This window comes from Trametes versicolor, assembly GCF_000271585.1.
Source record: "Trametes versicolor FP-101664 SS1 unplaced genomic scaffold TRAVEscaffold_13, whole genome shotgun sequence".
Classification (NCBI taxonomy): domain Eukaryota; kingdom Fungi; phylum Basidiomycota; class Agaricomycetes; order Polyporales; family Polyporaceae; genus Trametes; species Trametes versicolor.
In genome coordinates, this window is record NW_007360333.1 from 255,942 (window position 1) to 269,346 (window position 13,405).

At 60.0% G+C, this 13,405-nt stretch overlaps 4 protein-coding genes across 4 annotated transcripts; 3 read left to right on the forward strand and 1 right to left on the reverse strand.

Moving 5' to 3' along the window:
• Window positions 1–47: 47 nt before the first annotated feature.
• TRAVEDRAFT_155340 (uncharacterized protein) lies at window positions 48–1,481 on the forward strand. Its single transcript, XM_008045971.1, has 5 exons — window positions 48–324; window positions 386–789; window positions 861–1,056; window positions 1,115–1,222; window positions 1,292–1,481. Exons 1-5 carry the CDS (start codon window positions 61–63, stop codon window positions 1,295–1,297), a joined length of 978 nt encoding a protein of 325 aa, XP_008044162.1. The 5' UTR covers window positions 48–60; the 3' UTR covers window positions 1,298–1,481.
• Window positions 1,482–1,693: 212 nt separating this feature from the next.
• On the forward strand, window positions 1,694–3,349 carry TRAVEDRAFT_31774 (DUF1715-domain-containing protein). The gene is made up of 4 exons (XM_008045830.1): window positions 1,694–1,773; window positions 1,832–2,005; window positions 2,527–2,949; window positions 3,008–3,349. The coding sequence occupies exons 1-3, from the start codon at window positions 1,733–1,735 to the stop codon at window positions 2,849–2,851; spliced, it is 540 nt and encodes a 179-aa protein (XP_008044021.1). The 5' UTR covers window positions 1,694–1,732; the 3' UTR covers window positions 2,852–2,949; window positions 3,008–3,349.
• Window positions 3,350–8,564: 5,215 nt separating this feature from the next.
• TRAVEDRAFT_74961 (uncharacterized protein) lies at window positions 8,565–11,960 on the forward strand (the record flags this gene model as incomplete). The annotated part of the gene is made up of 4 exons (XM_008045972.1): window positions 8,565–9,964; window positions 10,026–10,144; window positions 10,202–10,334; window positions 10,387–11,960. The coding sequence occupies 4 exons, from the start codon at window positions 8,565–8,567 to the stop codon at window positions 11,573–11,575; spliced, it is 2,841 nt and encodes a 946-aa protein (XP_008044163.1). The 3' UTR covers window positions 11,576–11,960.
• Window positions 11,961–12,103: 143 nt separating this feature from the next.
• TRAVEDRAFT_53009 (NAD-P-binding protein) lies at window positions 12,104–13,352 on the reverse strand (the record flags this gene model as incomplete). Its single annotated transcript, XM_008045973.1, has 4 exons — window positions 12,104–12,652; window positions 12,704–12,856; window positions 12,917–13,104; window positions 13,157–13,352. The coding sequence occupies 4 exons, from the start codon at window positions 13,350–13,352 to the stop codon at window positions 12,104–12,106; spliced, it is 1,086 nt and encodes a 361-aa protein (XP_008044164.1).
• Window positions 13,353–13,405: the final 53 nt, after the last annotated feature.

A 13,405-nucleotide genomic window follows, 5' to 3' on the forward strand; every position in this document is an offset into this window, starting at 1 on the left:
AAGACCACCACCCCCACGTTCCTGCCGACTTCGCCGACGCACCCGTCTGCTGCTGTCGCCATGGCCGCTGTGAACCTCTCAAACTCCCCTATCACGCAGGTCTCCCAAACACCGGTGCAGACGAACCTCCAGCCCCAGCTCTTGACACGCCTCCTCCTCGATCTGCGCGGCAGGCGATTCTCCGTTGACCGAGAGAACATCCTCAGCCTTCCCGAATCTGTCCTGCTCTGCCTCTTTCCAAACGGGCTCGTCCTAAGTCGTCAAAGCGCCGCGTTATCTGATGGAGGAGATAATGATGACTACGAGGAGCTGTATGGGGTTGATGTGCGTGACCACACTCTTCCGATCCTGGCCGTGCGTGCTGACTTGCGCTCGCCGCGATTAGTTCGACCCCGACTGCTTTGAATTCGTCCTCACCTTCTTCCAACATGCGCGCGAAGAGTTCTATGGCACAGGCAATTCTCCGGGTCTCCTTGCGGCGCAGCAGCAGCTCCTCGATGGAGGTTCGCCTACGTCCGATTTTGGGCCCTCACCTTCGCAGAATCCGCTCTTGACCAAGCAGGCGATCATCGTCCTCCGCGAGGAGCTCGAGTACTTCTCCATCCCGCCAAAGGAGGGCAAGGAGGCAACGGATGCGCGTGGCATCGCGAACGACGCGCTGCTCGACCTCAAGCGGAAGTGCGGTGATTACCTCCTCCACAAAAGGAACATCTTCACCGCGCTGCAGCGCAACGTGAACAAGGAGAATAACCTCGCGGAGCAGCACCTGATTGACATGTTATGCATGAGGTCCGTCCCTTCCCTTCCTCCCGCCCCGGGAGTACCACATGAGTCGTGCTCACCCCGGGGCTACTGTGTAGTGGCTTCGACCGCGACGATGAATGGGGCTACCGCGCGATGGAGCCGTCACGGTGTTGCATATCGTCCATCGCCCTCGTGCTCCTCAAGACGGGCATTGTCCACGCAGCCGGTCCCACGGGCGAGCGGCAAGTGTCCGTCGACTACAACCAGATGGCGACCGCGCAGAAACTGCTGCTCTTCTGGCGGAAACCCGCGGTACGTAACGCGCCGCTCCGTGCGAGACATGTGTTCCTAACGTTCACACCTTCTTTAGCGCAAGTGCTGGTGGGACGGCATCGAGGTCGACCTCGCAGAACAAGGCGAGCCAGACAAGGTCATCAAGCTGTGGGCGCGACGAGTGTGGACCCTTGAGCTTAGCTTGGTAAGTCCTTCCCTCGCTGTGACGTCTCTTCGCTAGGACTTGTATTCTGACGCGTCTCCTCTGTCTCAGGTTTAACGGCTCAGGTATCAGGGCTTGGGAACACGGACACTTCACTCGTTTATGGCTTCCGCTAGATACCCTAATATTGCAGGATGTACGATACCTCTGCATGAGCTCTCGTATGCTATGCTACTGCTCCATGCTGCTCAACACTTGTCAAAGACATGCGGAACTAGCGCTTTGTTTCCGCCGTTCTATCACGAGAATGATCCCTGCACACAGCGAACGAACGAACCGTAATTCTCAGTGATCGAGCTCTCCGGAATTCGTGCGTGCCTTGTGCTACCGGGCGCTTCGGCTAATTGTGGGCGCTCACGTAGGAGTCTGAAGTTGAAAGTCCGACGGGATTGCCGTTTCGAGAGAACTCTGCAAACCTGTTTCTTGGACCTACACCACAGAGGCATAACTCCTCGCGCAACGAACCACCTCCGAGATCGATAAACCGCTGCAATGGATTTTGATCTTGAGGAGCTAGTGAACGTGGAGCAGACGTAGGTGCCCGCATGACCAGGAAATTGCAGACACTGACATCGCTGATTCACTCCATAGATTTTACGAGGAGGGATACAAGGACGGCTTCGCGCACGGCCAGATCCACGGCCTGATAGAGGGGCGTGCCCTCGGACGGGAGAAGGGCTTCGAGATGTGGGAGGAGCTTGGTTTTTACGAGGGGTTCGCGATGATGTGGAAGGCCGTCGGCGAGAGCCAGGCCGCCCAGGATGAGTGCGCACTTTCACCCTGCTCTACGCCAGGCGACGGGCTGCTTGGAAGCTCGCGAGCTGCGGGGCTTCGTGTTTTGACAGGTCCCTTAACATCCCTCCCAGATGCCTTACATTGGGCCCTGAAATGGCGGAGTCCTACGGGATGTATGCACAACTGGCATTGGGATATTCTCGGACCCTGGAAAGTCCCTGAGCAACACAGTCTGATGGATACCTCTCCTCAGCCTTTTTCGGGACAAGTGCTTGTGGCGGAAAAGGCTAGGAGAAGTATCAGATAAAGGAGGGGACGAAATCTCGTCGCCCTTTTCGACGGACTCTTCTCCAGATGAAAAGGTCATCCATAGCTCGGACATCCTAACGGCTCTCCGGGGAAGGCGAATATCGCAATCCTCGTTGTGCGGAACGTTCGCGACTCCGCATGCGGTTTTCCTATGTCAGCCTATCGCCATGCGCGTCGCATTATCGCCTCCTTCTGCCCTCCCGCTGCTTCCCAGAACTCACGCTGACCACACACGCGCACAGGCGTGCGATGAACCACACCCGACACCTGCTCGACCTGCTCGCACAGTTCCCGCGCGCCAATCCGTCCGCGGGCGGCCCATCCGAGGTCGACATTCCGAAGCTCTTTCGCCAAATCCGCTCGCGTTACAAGCTGCTCTGCGCGACTCTGGGCGTGCGCGCGACGCTCCGTGCCGCGGACGGATCCGCCACTGGCCCAGAAAGCGCCGGTGCCGACTCCCCGGACGCGTCCGTGAGGGAGGGCGAGAAGCCGCATGGCGCGAAGAAGAACGTCTGGGCCGTGCACACGGCGGGCGATGCGCTCGCTTCAACGGAGCTGAATTTCTAACTCGGGGCGCCGCTTCTCGACGGGCTGGGCTGCTATTGCAGGCGCCTCCAGGCCTGCGGCGTGGTCTGCACACCTCGCGATTGCGCGCCGTGGTCAGGGTACGAGTCCGCTTCCCATCGGTCTGGTGCGACGTCGCTAATTTGGCATTTTATTTAGTGCGGTGCAGTTGTCTCCGAGCCCGCCGACCCGGCACTCTTCTCGCAAGATTCGCGCCTAGCGGGGCTCTCGCCATCGGCAAGCTCGCGCACGCACGGGGTTCGCCGCCGAGTCGTATCAGCCGTGATGGATGGGCCCAACGGCGATACTGCTGCTCGCTGGCGGCGATGGTGCTCGCCCAGGGCGTATCGATATGTGTGCGGGTGATGATCGTGTCCGATAGCCTCTCATTCAGGGTCGTATCGCCGCGCGGTCGATGCCCCACCCGCCCGCTTTAGGAACATCGGATAACATCGCAGATCTGCACGCCAATGCTAGGGCATTAGCCACACTTCCAACGTCCCTGCGCAGGCGCCGCTTCCCCTTCGGCGTACGCCTTTGTGTTGTCGCCTGAGCCCGGAGCTCGACACAGCGGAGCCGGAACTTTCGCTGCATGCAGGGGTGCCCGCGCAGGTCTCCGTCTCCGCTGGTTTCCCCCGATGCACCCTTCTGCCTTGCGAGCCGTGTGGCTACCGCGCGCCGCAGACGGATGCAAAAGATCCACGCCGCGTTCACGCCCTCGAGACACGGCCAAGGCACGCGCGAAGCATCCATGCGCTCCGTGACGTCTGCGCGCATCCACCCCGTGCGCACCCAGAGGTCAGAGATGCAGTCGTCGCCGACGCCGTCCCTAGCCGGCACGCGTTGCGCTGTCAAGATGCCCCGAATGCGCTTCGGGCCACGCCTGCGTGCTTCTCAACCGCACGCGAGGGCTTCGCACCACACTCAAACAGCGGACCGTCGGCAGCCTACCGGCCCCCGAATGGGCGGCGGAGGCCCGAGTCCTCGCGTCCCAGTGTCGAGTCGATCCGCCATTGTTCGCCCGGAATATCGCGACTGGTGGTGCGTATATCGCATGCGCACTAGTGCTGGCGGAGCTGCAAGCGGCTGCGCCGGGCGAGCCATCACCGTCCATTATTCATTATCCAGCGATATTTGAAACCGCTGCCTCCGACAAGGAGGGCAGCTGACAGACACAGGTACGCCGCCGCCAAGTTAATTTTGTGCGGGGTGATGTCAGGCAGACGGCCAGCCTGAGGCGCACGAATGCAGCCGCTTGAGCACTCAGCGATGGGGACACGCGCGCGTGATAGCAATCGCTATAATCGCGGCGCAGAAGGCCACGCCGGCAATGTCCTGGTGAGCCCGGCTAGGGCGCGGAGGTACTAGTGGCCAAGTGACTTTTCCGGATCTCGGAGGCTGTAAGAATGGCGTATTTCACGAGGATTGGCGTGTGTACGCTGTGGACGGCCCCGTGCCGCGGTGAACATTAAGGGCAAACGGCTAGCGGGCAGTTGACATCATGGACTGGCAACGGGGACTCCCCGAGCGTGGTGCTTCCGCAGCCGACGTGCAGATATCGATTATCGCGGAGGTGATGGCGGGGCGGAGGAGCGCAAGCTCTGACGGCGGAGGTGCAAGGTTGGCGATGGAGTGATGCCGAGGAGACCTCCACATACCTTGCTACGCGCGCAGGCCGTGGTATCGGGTGCGGTAGCTGGGAACCCGCGCTGGCTTCGACTTGCGGACGCTGATATTGGCGTGCCTAGGCTAAATTACGCGCGTGGAGACGGGGGGCAGCTGATGAGTGTCCAACACACCGTTATCGCTGCGCCGCCGTAACATAACCTTCAAGCTCAATTCAAAAAATGCACGGGTGCTGGTGCGTGTGGGGGGATTTCCGGGATAGAGGTGGACGGAGCCTGACGGGCGCGCTGTATCACTTTAGCGAAGGCGACTTGCCGTCCGGTGGGATCAGCCCATTCATTTATTCGCCCGTCCGATAGCCATTGTGCGACTGTTTGGGAATGCCGCCGGACGCTGCTGATACCAGGGTGTGGGTAAGCCATCACGACGTCCATCTCTCACGGATGTAACATCTGTCCTCAATGCTCACTTACCCATACTGCATTACTGGCGCTGCCTTTCTGCTCTGCATCCCGGCTAGGCAGAGGTTAGAACAGCCGTTCAGCAGCCATGCAGAATGTCTAACGTCGCGATGTTCTTCATGCTCCAAACAAGCACATTCCTATCCATACGCTGCAATGACGTCGGTCTAAGTTATCTTACAACGTTCAACTTAAACCACCGTTCACAAGGTGCGTGGGTGTCCTTTCATTCCGGTAACCTCTACGGCTTTCATGCGGAAACATAACCTACATCTCGGGAGACGTCTACCCACCTGGGTGTCTCCCCCCAATCCGCTCAAATTGGCCAGGTCAGTGAAGGTCACGAGCGGCATGGATATTAACGGTAGCATCTACCTCCCCCGTGGAAACGACGTACATACTTCCTCCGTGACATGATCCCCCGCGCGGCGAGTGATGCACACTGACATATGGGCTCTGGCAGGGGTCTATTGATAGATAGAGTGAAAGGTGAATGGCGCAGATTACCACTGAGGGCTACCCCGCATCCCCCGCGTCGTCGTCGGTGAATGTCCAAAGCTAACCGAGTATGCACGACGGCCAATTCTCAGCACGCCGAGCGCCGGAGCGCAAAATGACGTGCCGCAGCAGCTCCTGTACCGCTCGTCGGGTACTCACACTACTGTCACAGTTTAAGTGTAGCTCAGGTTGCCTGCTGTGCACGTCTGAGAAGCCGACGCGCGAGGCGCAATGCACGCTGTTTGGCGTGGTGTCGTTCTCGCGTATGCCGCGCCGCAGAGCGACCGGGGATGTGAACGTTGAACGACACGACACCGCTGCGGATTGGACGGACAATGATTGACATGAGCGAGCGGCGCAGCGGACATGTCGAGCAGGGCACGGGCGAGCAGCACGGTGAGGACGTCGAGTAGAGTATGGCGGAGCGGCATGGCGAGGATCTTTGTCCAGGCTTTGTCTGGGGCGCATAGTTCATTCAGAGAAGAATAGAGTTGACTGGTGGCGGATGCCTCGAGAGCATTCTTGTCTGGTTCGTACAGCGCATCGAATCAGAGCAGAGATTGGAGCAACGATGGCATGTTCGATACACCGTGTTATGAGATCGAACGCCCGACGCGAGACCGGCCCCAGCCAGTGGTATATTGACAGCGACATCAATGGGCGGAAGAATGTTGGAATGCCACATTGGTTGTCCGTCACAAGCTACTCATTTGAGAACCCTCTCGAGCTCCACCGGAACATGCCTCCTATGCGTACGTGCTCCTGACAGTATTCACAAGGCGTAGATACTACTGAGGGTCGCGGTTGTGCACTCACAATAATTGCCCATGTTGCATCGCTGATAACAGAACCGCTGCGATGTATAGTTCGCGCGCGGTGGGAGTCTAAGCTGGGTCCTACCCGTTCCTTCAGAGCTCGTGATAGATACAGCGTTGACAAGTGATAGATGACTTACAAGTGTCATTATCTGTTCCGTAACAGTGTTTAGGATCAATGGTTTGGATAGCGCATTTGGCGTGCCAAGATTCAACCAGCTCAAAGAACATGATGCTTGATGTGCCATGAGAGCGATCGCCCGACGCGGGACCGGCTCTATCCATAGGCATATTGACAGGACGCCGGCAGTGGATACTTACCTGGATGATCAATGGATCACTGACCGGATGTAGAAATGGTGACATGCCATCAGGCTAACGTCGTCCACAAATTGCTTCTTTCGAAGGGCTCTTGAACCCGACCAGAACACGGTACACTGCGACCGTGATTCCTGGCGGGATGTGAGTCACCGGCCCCGGAGTCGCAAGTGTTATGCACTCACATTGAATGCAGCGAGCATCGTATGTTGCTGACAGCGAGAAAGGCTGCGACGCATGGTCCGCGGATGGAATGGCCTTAGTTGACCGTGCCCAGCGAGTGACGGGGTCCAGAGAGTAAGTACCGTTGCGTAGACACCAAACGGCCTAGCCTATCGAAGCTAGTTCACCCGTTTCTTAATATTTCTTCCGCCCTGAGCGACATGTCGTGCCGCTGGACCAGGAGAGTATTCGGGACCGACGGTGCGTCCACGTGTAGTGGGCATGTCAGAGGCCTGGGGCGGCATGTCGGTGCGGCGGCGGCGCGAGTCCCGCGCATGGTTCCGAAACGTCGACCTGGTCGTCAAGCCGAAGAGTTGTCAGGGATGGCATGGTGCGTGCCTTCTTCGGAGGGGCACGTCGGGCACCAGGAGGCTTCGGCCTCGCCGCATGGGAACTAGTGGGCGCGCAGCACTCGATGACCCTGACTACCCGCGATGAAGGCGTTGGAGTGGAACGGTCCGCTTTCATATACTATGACGCTGCGCGACCGTCCATAATTATCTGTCTTCCATGAGCGCGCGTATCGCGGACTTGCAAAGATGACCGAGCATGCACGGTCGGATGCATGTTCGTCCGCCCTCCTCGACTCGAGTCTCGACAGCCTTCGAACGCTACGCGCATGCGGTGCAGCGTCGCTAGCGAGCAGCGAGGGCGCATCAGGTACGGTGCGAAGGCCACTAGCCGTATCACCGCCGGCAGCACCGAGCCTGAGGGCGCCACAAAGCGCGATCCTCCCGCCCCCATTCCCCCGCTCTGCCACGGACGTACGGCAGAGGAGAAGGAGGTGGCGACGAGAGAGGCACTAGGAGACTATATACAGCAATTGAGCAGCTTAACGCACCTATACACTGTCAAGAATTTGATCGCGCGCACCGCGCGCACGCCACCGCACTCGTTTGCATGGCAGCGCTGGTTCTTCCGCAGGGCAACCCTGCCAGCATGGCGGCTCGAGCGGCGTGCGAGCCTGCGAGAACAGGATATGTTCGTGGATATGTTTGGGCGGTAGTCTTGGTGATTGGGCCGGAAGGTGATGTGAAAACACAACCAACGTGGGGGATGCCGAAGCGCTGGATGGGAACATGGCCGCTCGCTTACCGCGACTCTTCGACCACCGATGCGCCGGTGAGCTCGCCCACCACCCCTTCCTGCTCCCTCTTTCCTCCTCTCATCTCATTTTCCTTCTCGGACGGCTCAGCGACAGGCCCGGAGCGCGCAGACGCCATATGGGCGGTTGAAGACAATTGGATACCCCGTTCTGGCAAGGCTCGCTTCCTGAAATTTACAACGATACCCCCAAATACCCTCGCCCACCCTCTAGTACGTCTCTTCCCGCCTTCTCCCTCGACGAGGCCCTGGACGGTCCCTTCGAACACGTACAGGACGTGCACACGCCATATCCGGACCGCAGCCCTCCCAGCTCGCCCTTTATACTACATCGCAAATAAACGCGCGCGGATAGAGGGGAAACATTCGATCGGGCAGCTACGTAAGTGTCGCAACTTTGTATGGCTTTCGTGCATGCCTTGTCTTTTGTGCAAGTCGAGAAGGCCCGTCGCTTCGTTCGTACGCTTGTCGAAGCAGAACGCAGCGTGGGACGGGGCGTGCGGCGATGAGCAGCTCGGTGGCGGCGTCTTTATCGCAGTCTGCAGCGGCTGTCGCTGCTCGTCGTTGAGTGGTATCTGACAGCCATTCAAACATTCCTTACTTCCATTTACTGCGTATGATGTTCCCAACGAATATGTCACTGATACACACTGATCGACAGCCAACTCTATCATGGCTTCCACATCTACAACTGAAACGCGGATGCGCGACAAACGCGACACCGTTCCGCTCCTGCTCGAGTCGTTCCCCGTTCCGCCATCATTCATTCCTCCCTCCCCTCTGCTTTCCGGTTCGCCTGGTTCGCCTCTACCTCCCGCACACTCGCCATTCGTTTCACCCATCCCGTCACCTGCGACGAGACAACCGCTCTCCGGGCCTCCATCATCCCCGCTCCCACCTGTCCCCGGCCCATCCCCCATTACTGAACATGAGACCCTCATGTTTATCACCGCGGCCCGCTCGAGACGCAGCTCCAAAATGTCTCTCGCGTCCACCTCCAGTCGCTACTCACAACGCGATTCCGTCCTCACCGTTGCCAGCATCGGCAGCGGCAGTAGCATGCCATCACCATCTACCAGCATGCCCTCTCTCTCACCATCTACTAGCGTCACCCCCTACGACTCCTCCCGCTCGCTCCGCTCTTACCCCTCCACGAGTTCTCTCGGGGTACCCATCCCGCGATACAACATAGACAGATCACCGGTGATCCAGCCCCGTATCGCCGAAGAAGACGCCGCAGATCTGACACGGATGTCGCTCGATGAGATCTCTCTGAACTCGCCGCTACCCGACCACCTGAGCGACGATGAGAAGGTGCTGGACGTCGGTATTGCGCCCTCTCTTTCGCGACAGGCGCGCCTCGAGCCTGACGGTGAGCCTGAACCGCGCACGTCCTTCTCGTCCATCGAAGCCCGCCAGGGTCACACCCGTCCAGAAGAGGACCGCGCCGGCCCATCAGCCGGTCCATCAGCAACCCCGAGACCGCGACATTCCGCACCCAGCAGCAGCTCCCGCGTACCCTGGCCTGCAGAGAAGGAACTGCCTCCTCTGCCACCCTCACAGCCACCCCCACCCCCACGATTTCCTCCGCCGCCACCACCCCCAGCGCAGCGTCGCACGAACAGCCCGGACATCGACGAGATCCTCGCAACAACACCGCGGCCGGGACGGAAGTCGTCGGTCGGCTCCGGGCTGCGCTCGCGCTCAACGTCGCGCTCTGTGCGCAGCCTGAAACGGCGCGTGAGCGAAGGCGTGCCTGAGGCGGCCTCACGTCGCACGAGCGCGGCGAGCACCAGTCAGGTGCGCCTAGCGAGGGCGCGCTCGCGTCCAGAGAGGGAGGAAGCTAGCGAGCTCGCGTACGAGCAAACGGCGATGGCTTCGGGCGCCGCACATGCGCATGACGGGGAGGTGTGGGACGAGGACTCATTCGTGTCTGATTACGGCGTGCCGATCGACCAGACAGGCACGCCGTATGAGATGTTTGACGGGGATGAGGAGGCGCGCTTGGAGAAGGAGTTGGATGGGGACGGGAGCGATTCGGACTCAAGTCTGGATCTGCACACCCCTCTACCGTACGTTTCTTTCGTTTGATTATCTGGGAAGGGTTGTCACTGATAGGCACACTCTCTATAGCGACCTGATGGTGAAGGATGGCCTGTTGTCACCGAATTCGAAACTGGTGCAGGGTTCTCGGGGCACAACACCGCTGCCGGGCGACCGGCCAGGCAGCGTCTTCAGTGTTGCGTCTACAGGTACGTGCACTGCACCCGATCCCGCCTTTGATCGTAACTGAGCATGATCGCGTTCAGTGGGTTCGGTGATGACGAAGTCTGGGCTGTTCAAGGATGAACGCGATACCGTTAAGCGCCGCGTGCGACATCGCGACGGCAGACTGCTGGCTGGCGGTATCGGTCTTACCACCGGCCTAGGTTGGAGTGATAGGTGGGTGTTGCTCAGCTATTCACCCTGTCCGCGTCGCTCATGAGCTACGCAGTGAGGATGAAGACGCGCCCTCCCCGCTCATTCGACAAATTTCGTCGCGCTCTTTGAAGAAGCGCGCCGCATCGAGTTCGTCCCTCCGAAACACTTCCAACTCGCTATCACACTCGTATAGCGGACACACGCCCACGAGTCGTATGGACGAGTTCGGCGTCCTCCCGAAGGTGCCGCGCTCGCTCCCGCCTACCTCGTGGCAGAAGCCGCGCTCCATGCCTGGTCGGGGAAACGACTGGCGGACAAGTACGAGCAGTTCCGTCTCGAGCGCGTCCTCTGCCTCCGCCCTGTCGCGCACACAGTCTCGCGCGTCAGTCACGTCACATCGCTCTGCGCCCGCTGGCTCTACAACCCGGCGCGGTCAAGAGCCTACCCCGCTCTCGATGCATGCCCTGGGCTACATCCACGAAGGCGACGAGGTCGGATTCAATACGCCCTCGACGTCCTCCAGCGCGAGTCTCCCGATGCCCATCACGCCTGACGACCTGCCTGTGCGCGGACGTGCGGGGTCTATGGGCAAGAAGGTGCCCGCGCGGCTCGACCTCGCTGGCGCCCCAGACATGACCCCAGATCTGTACCTGCTCACGTCCGCGACACCGTCGACTACCTCCGCCCCATCTCCTGCGCTCTCCTCATTCTCCCCCACCTCGACCCCGAGGCCGGGTGTCCCTCGCCCCTTGCGCTTGCCGCAGTCCGCGGGAAACCTTCGACGTGCCACAGACCCGTCGGGCTCCACGCGGGTGCCACACTCTGCTTCTGCGAGCACTCCTTCCGTCCAGCGTGCGTCTCTCGGGTCGTCCGGGTCGCTCCGCCAGAAACCATCCCTGGGGAGTCTGCGCCCGCCCTCGGCGATGCGCCCTGTCCAGACTGGGATCATGAGCGCCCCGCCGCAGGACGGGGTTCCCTTTCCCTTCAGCGGGCCCGCGCGGTCTCCGAGCAGGTCGGGCCCCGTCGCGCGCAGTTCGTCTGCGGGCGCCGGAGGTGCAACAACACCGAAGTTGAAGCCACGGACGGGCACCGGCATGGTGTACCGGACCGCGGGCAGCTCTCCAGCATCGCCGGTTCCCCCGGTGGCTGCGAGGGCACTGAGCGGAGGTGGATCGGCTGTGCCAGCGGGGCGGCCATCGATGTTGCGCATGCCGAGCACGACGTCGTTGCGGTCGGCGAAAGGCGTCGGCATCGCGTTGTAAGCTTCCCCCTAGGCACCGGATTATCCACTATCCACATTTGCTAGTTAGACTGCATGACATTCACCGGCGGCTGCGCTCACACGGTGGCGCGGCCGTCTGGACTCGATCTTTGAGAGGGGGGAGGTTACTTGTGCGAGTATGTTGGTCGGTTGGTTCGGTTGTAATACCTAATGCACCCGCGTTGTTCTGTTACCAGTTAGTCAGCCATAGTTACGTCGAGCCCGTTCTTTTCACCAATTCCTGCGCATAGCATAGGTTAGCGAGTTGGTGCCGCGCGCTGCGCGTACGTACATGTCGTTCGTTGTCACTCATTACATAGTAGTTGTTTGTACATTGTCACCGGGATTGTTTCGTTTGTTGGGATGGATTGCTTCTCGGTGTTGTCACACGCGGATCTGTCCGACTGTCCGAGGCTGCAGCTTCCATCATATCAGGTTCAAACGGTGTGTAAAAGCGAAACTGCGGGATCTACACGATGGCCAAGCAAATCCAATCCAATACATACATAGCCAGCCGAGCGAGACGCGACTACAGCTTCTTGATGCGCTCCAGGTCGAGGCGCGGTGACTTCCCGTCCTCGGCGTTCTTGAGCAGGGCCCAGCCCATGTCCCCAGTATACCCGACCTCCCTCATCCAGCTCTCCAGGTTGTGTCCCTCCGGGTTCACCTTCCGCAGCGCATCAAAGTCTCTCTTGATGACGTCGTCGCGGTACTGCGCCCACCAGCATGTGAAGTTCTCCTTCCACGTCGTCGAGCCGTCCGGCGCGCCCCGCTCGTTCGCGACCGGTCTGTTGATGTCCTCCTGGTTCCAGAGCGCGAACCACTCCTCGAGCGCGAGCGGGAGGAAGACCGCGGGCTTGCCGGTGACCTTAGTAAACGTGGAGACTAGGTACGGCCAGTCGACCCAGTCGGACCCGACCTCGAGCTCGCGCGCGGACGTGTCAGCGCGGTGGTCGAAGATATGGCGCGCGAAGAAGCCGATGTCGGCGAGCGTGATCATCGGGACGTGCCCCGTGCCAATGGGCGAGGCGAAGACGTAGGTCCCGTCGGCGCGCTTGTTGAGCGGCCCGAACATAGGCTGCGACTGGATGAGTATGCGCTACTTGATGGTCGTGTAGGGGTGGCTTACGAGATTGAGCATTTCCATGTATGCCATCGTGGTGAGAATACTCCAGGACATATCGCTGTCGCTCACGACGGACGGCTGCGCGCGCATCCAGTCACCGACCCGCGCCTTCGCGTCATGGTGCTCGCAACGGTACATGGGGTTATACCCTCCTTTCTGTGTACGCCGCAGACGTTAGTATGGCAATCCCCTTTTGTAGCACAGACGAAACGATACCTTGAAAGAGTAGTCGAGGCCGCTCCATACGTAGTGCTTCAGTGTCCCGGTCTGCTTCGCGAGCTCGAAGATGCGTATCCCGGTAAAGATCTCCTTCTGCTCGCCGATAGTGAAGCTGTCGGTGTTCACGAACGCGCCATACACGCCCTCCAGGGCGTTGAAGACACTGGACAGATCGTCTGTGCTGCCTGTGGGATCGTGAGCCATGTTTGGCAGTCCGAGTTCCCAGGCGCAACACACCTTCGAAGATCTCCGCGCCCCGTCGCGCAAGTTCCTGGGCGCGGAGACTTGTGGCGTTGCGCGTCAACGCACGGATGGCGTAGGGCGACGGAGACCCATCGGCGGCGGGCTTGAGCAGGCCATCTATCACGGCGAGGCCTTGAGCGCCTGTGGCACCGATGACTAGGATGAGCTTCTGAGTGGTCTGTGCAGACATGGTGAGTAACGGATAAGTTGGATAATGCGGCGGAAGCACTCACAAAGATGCAC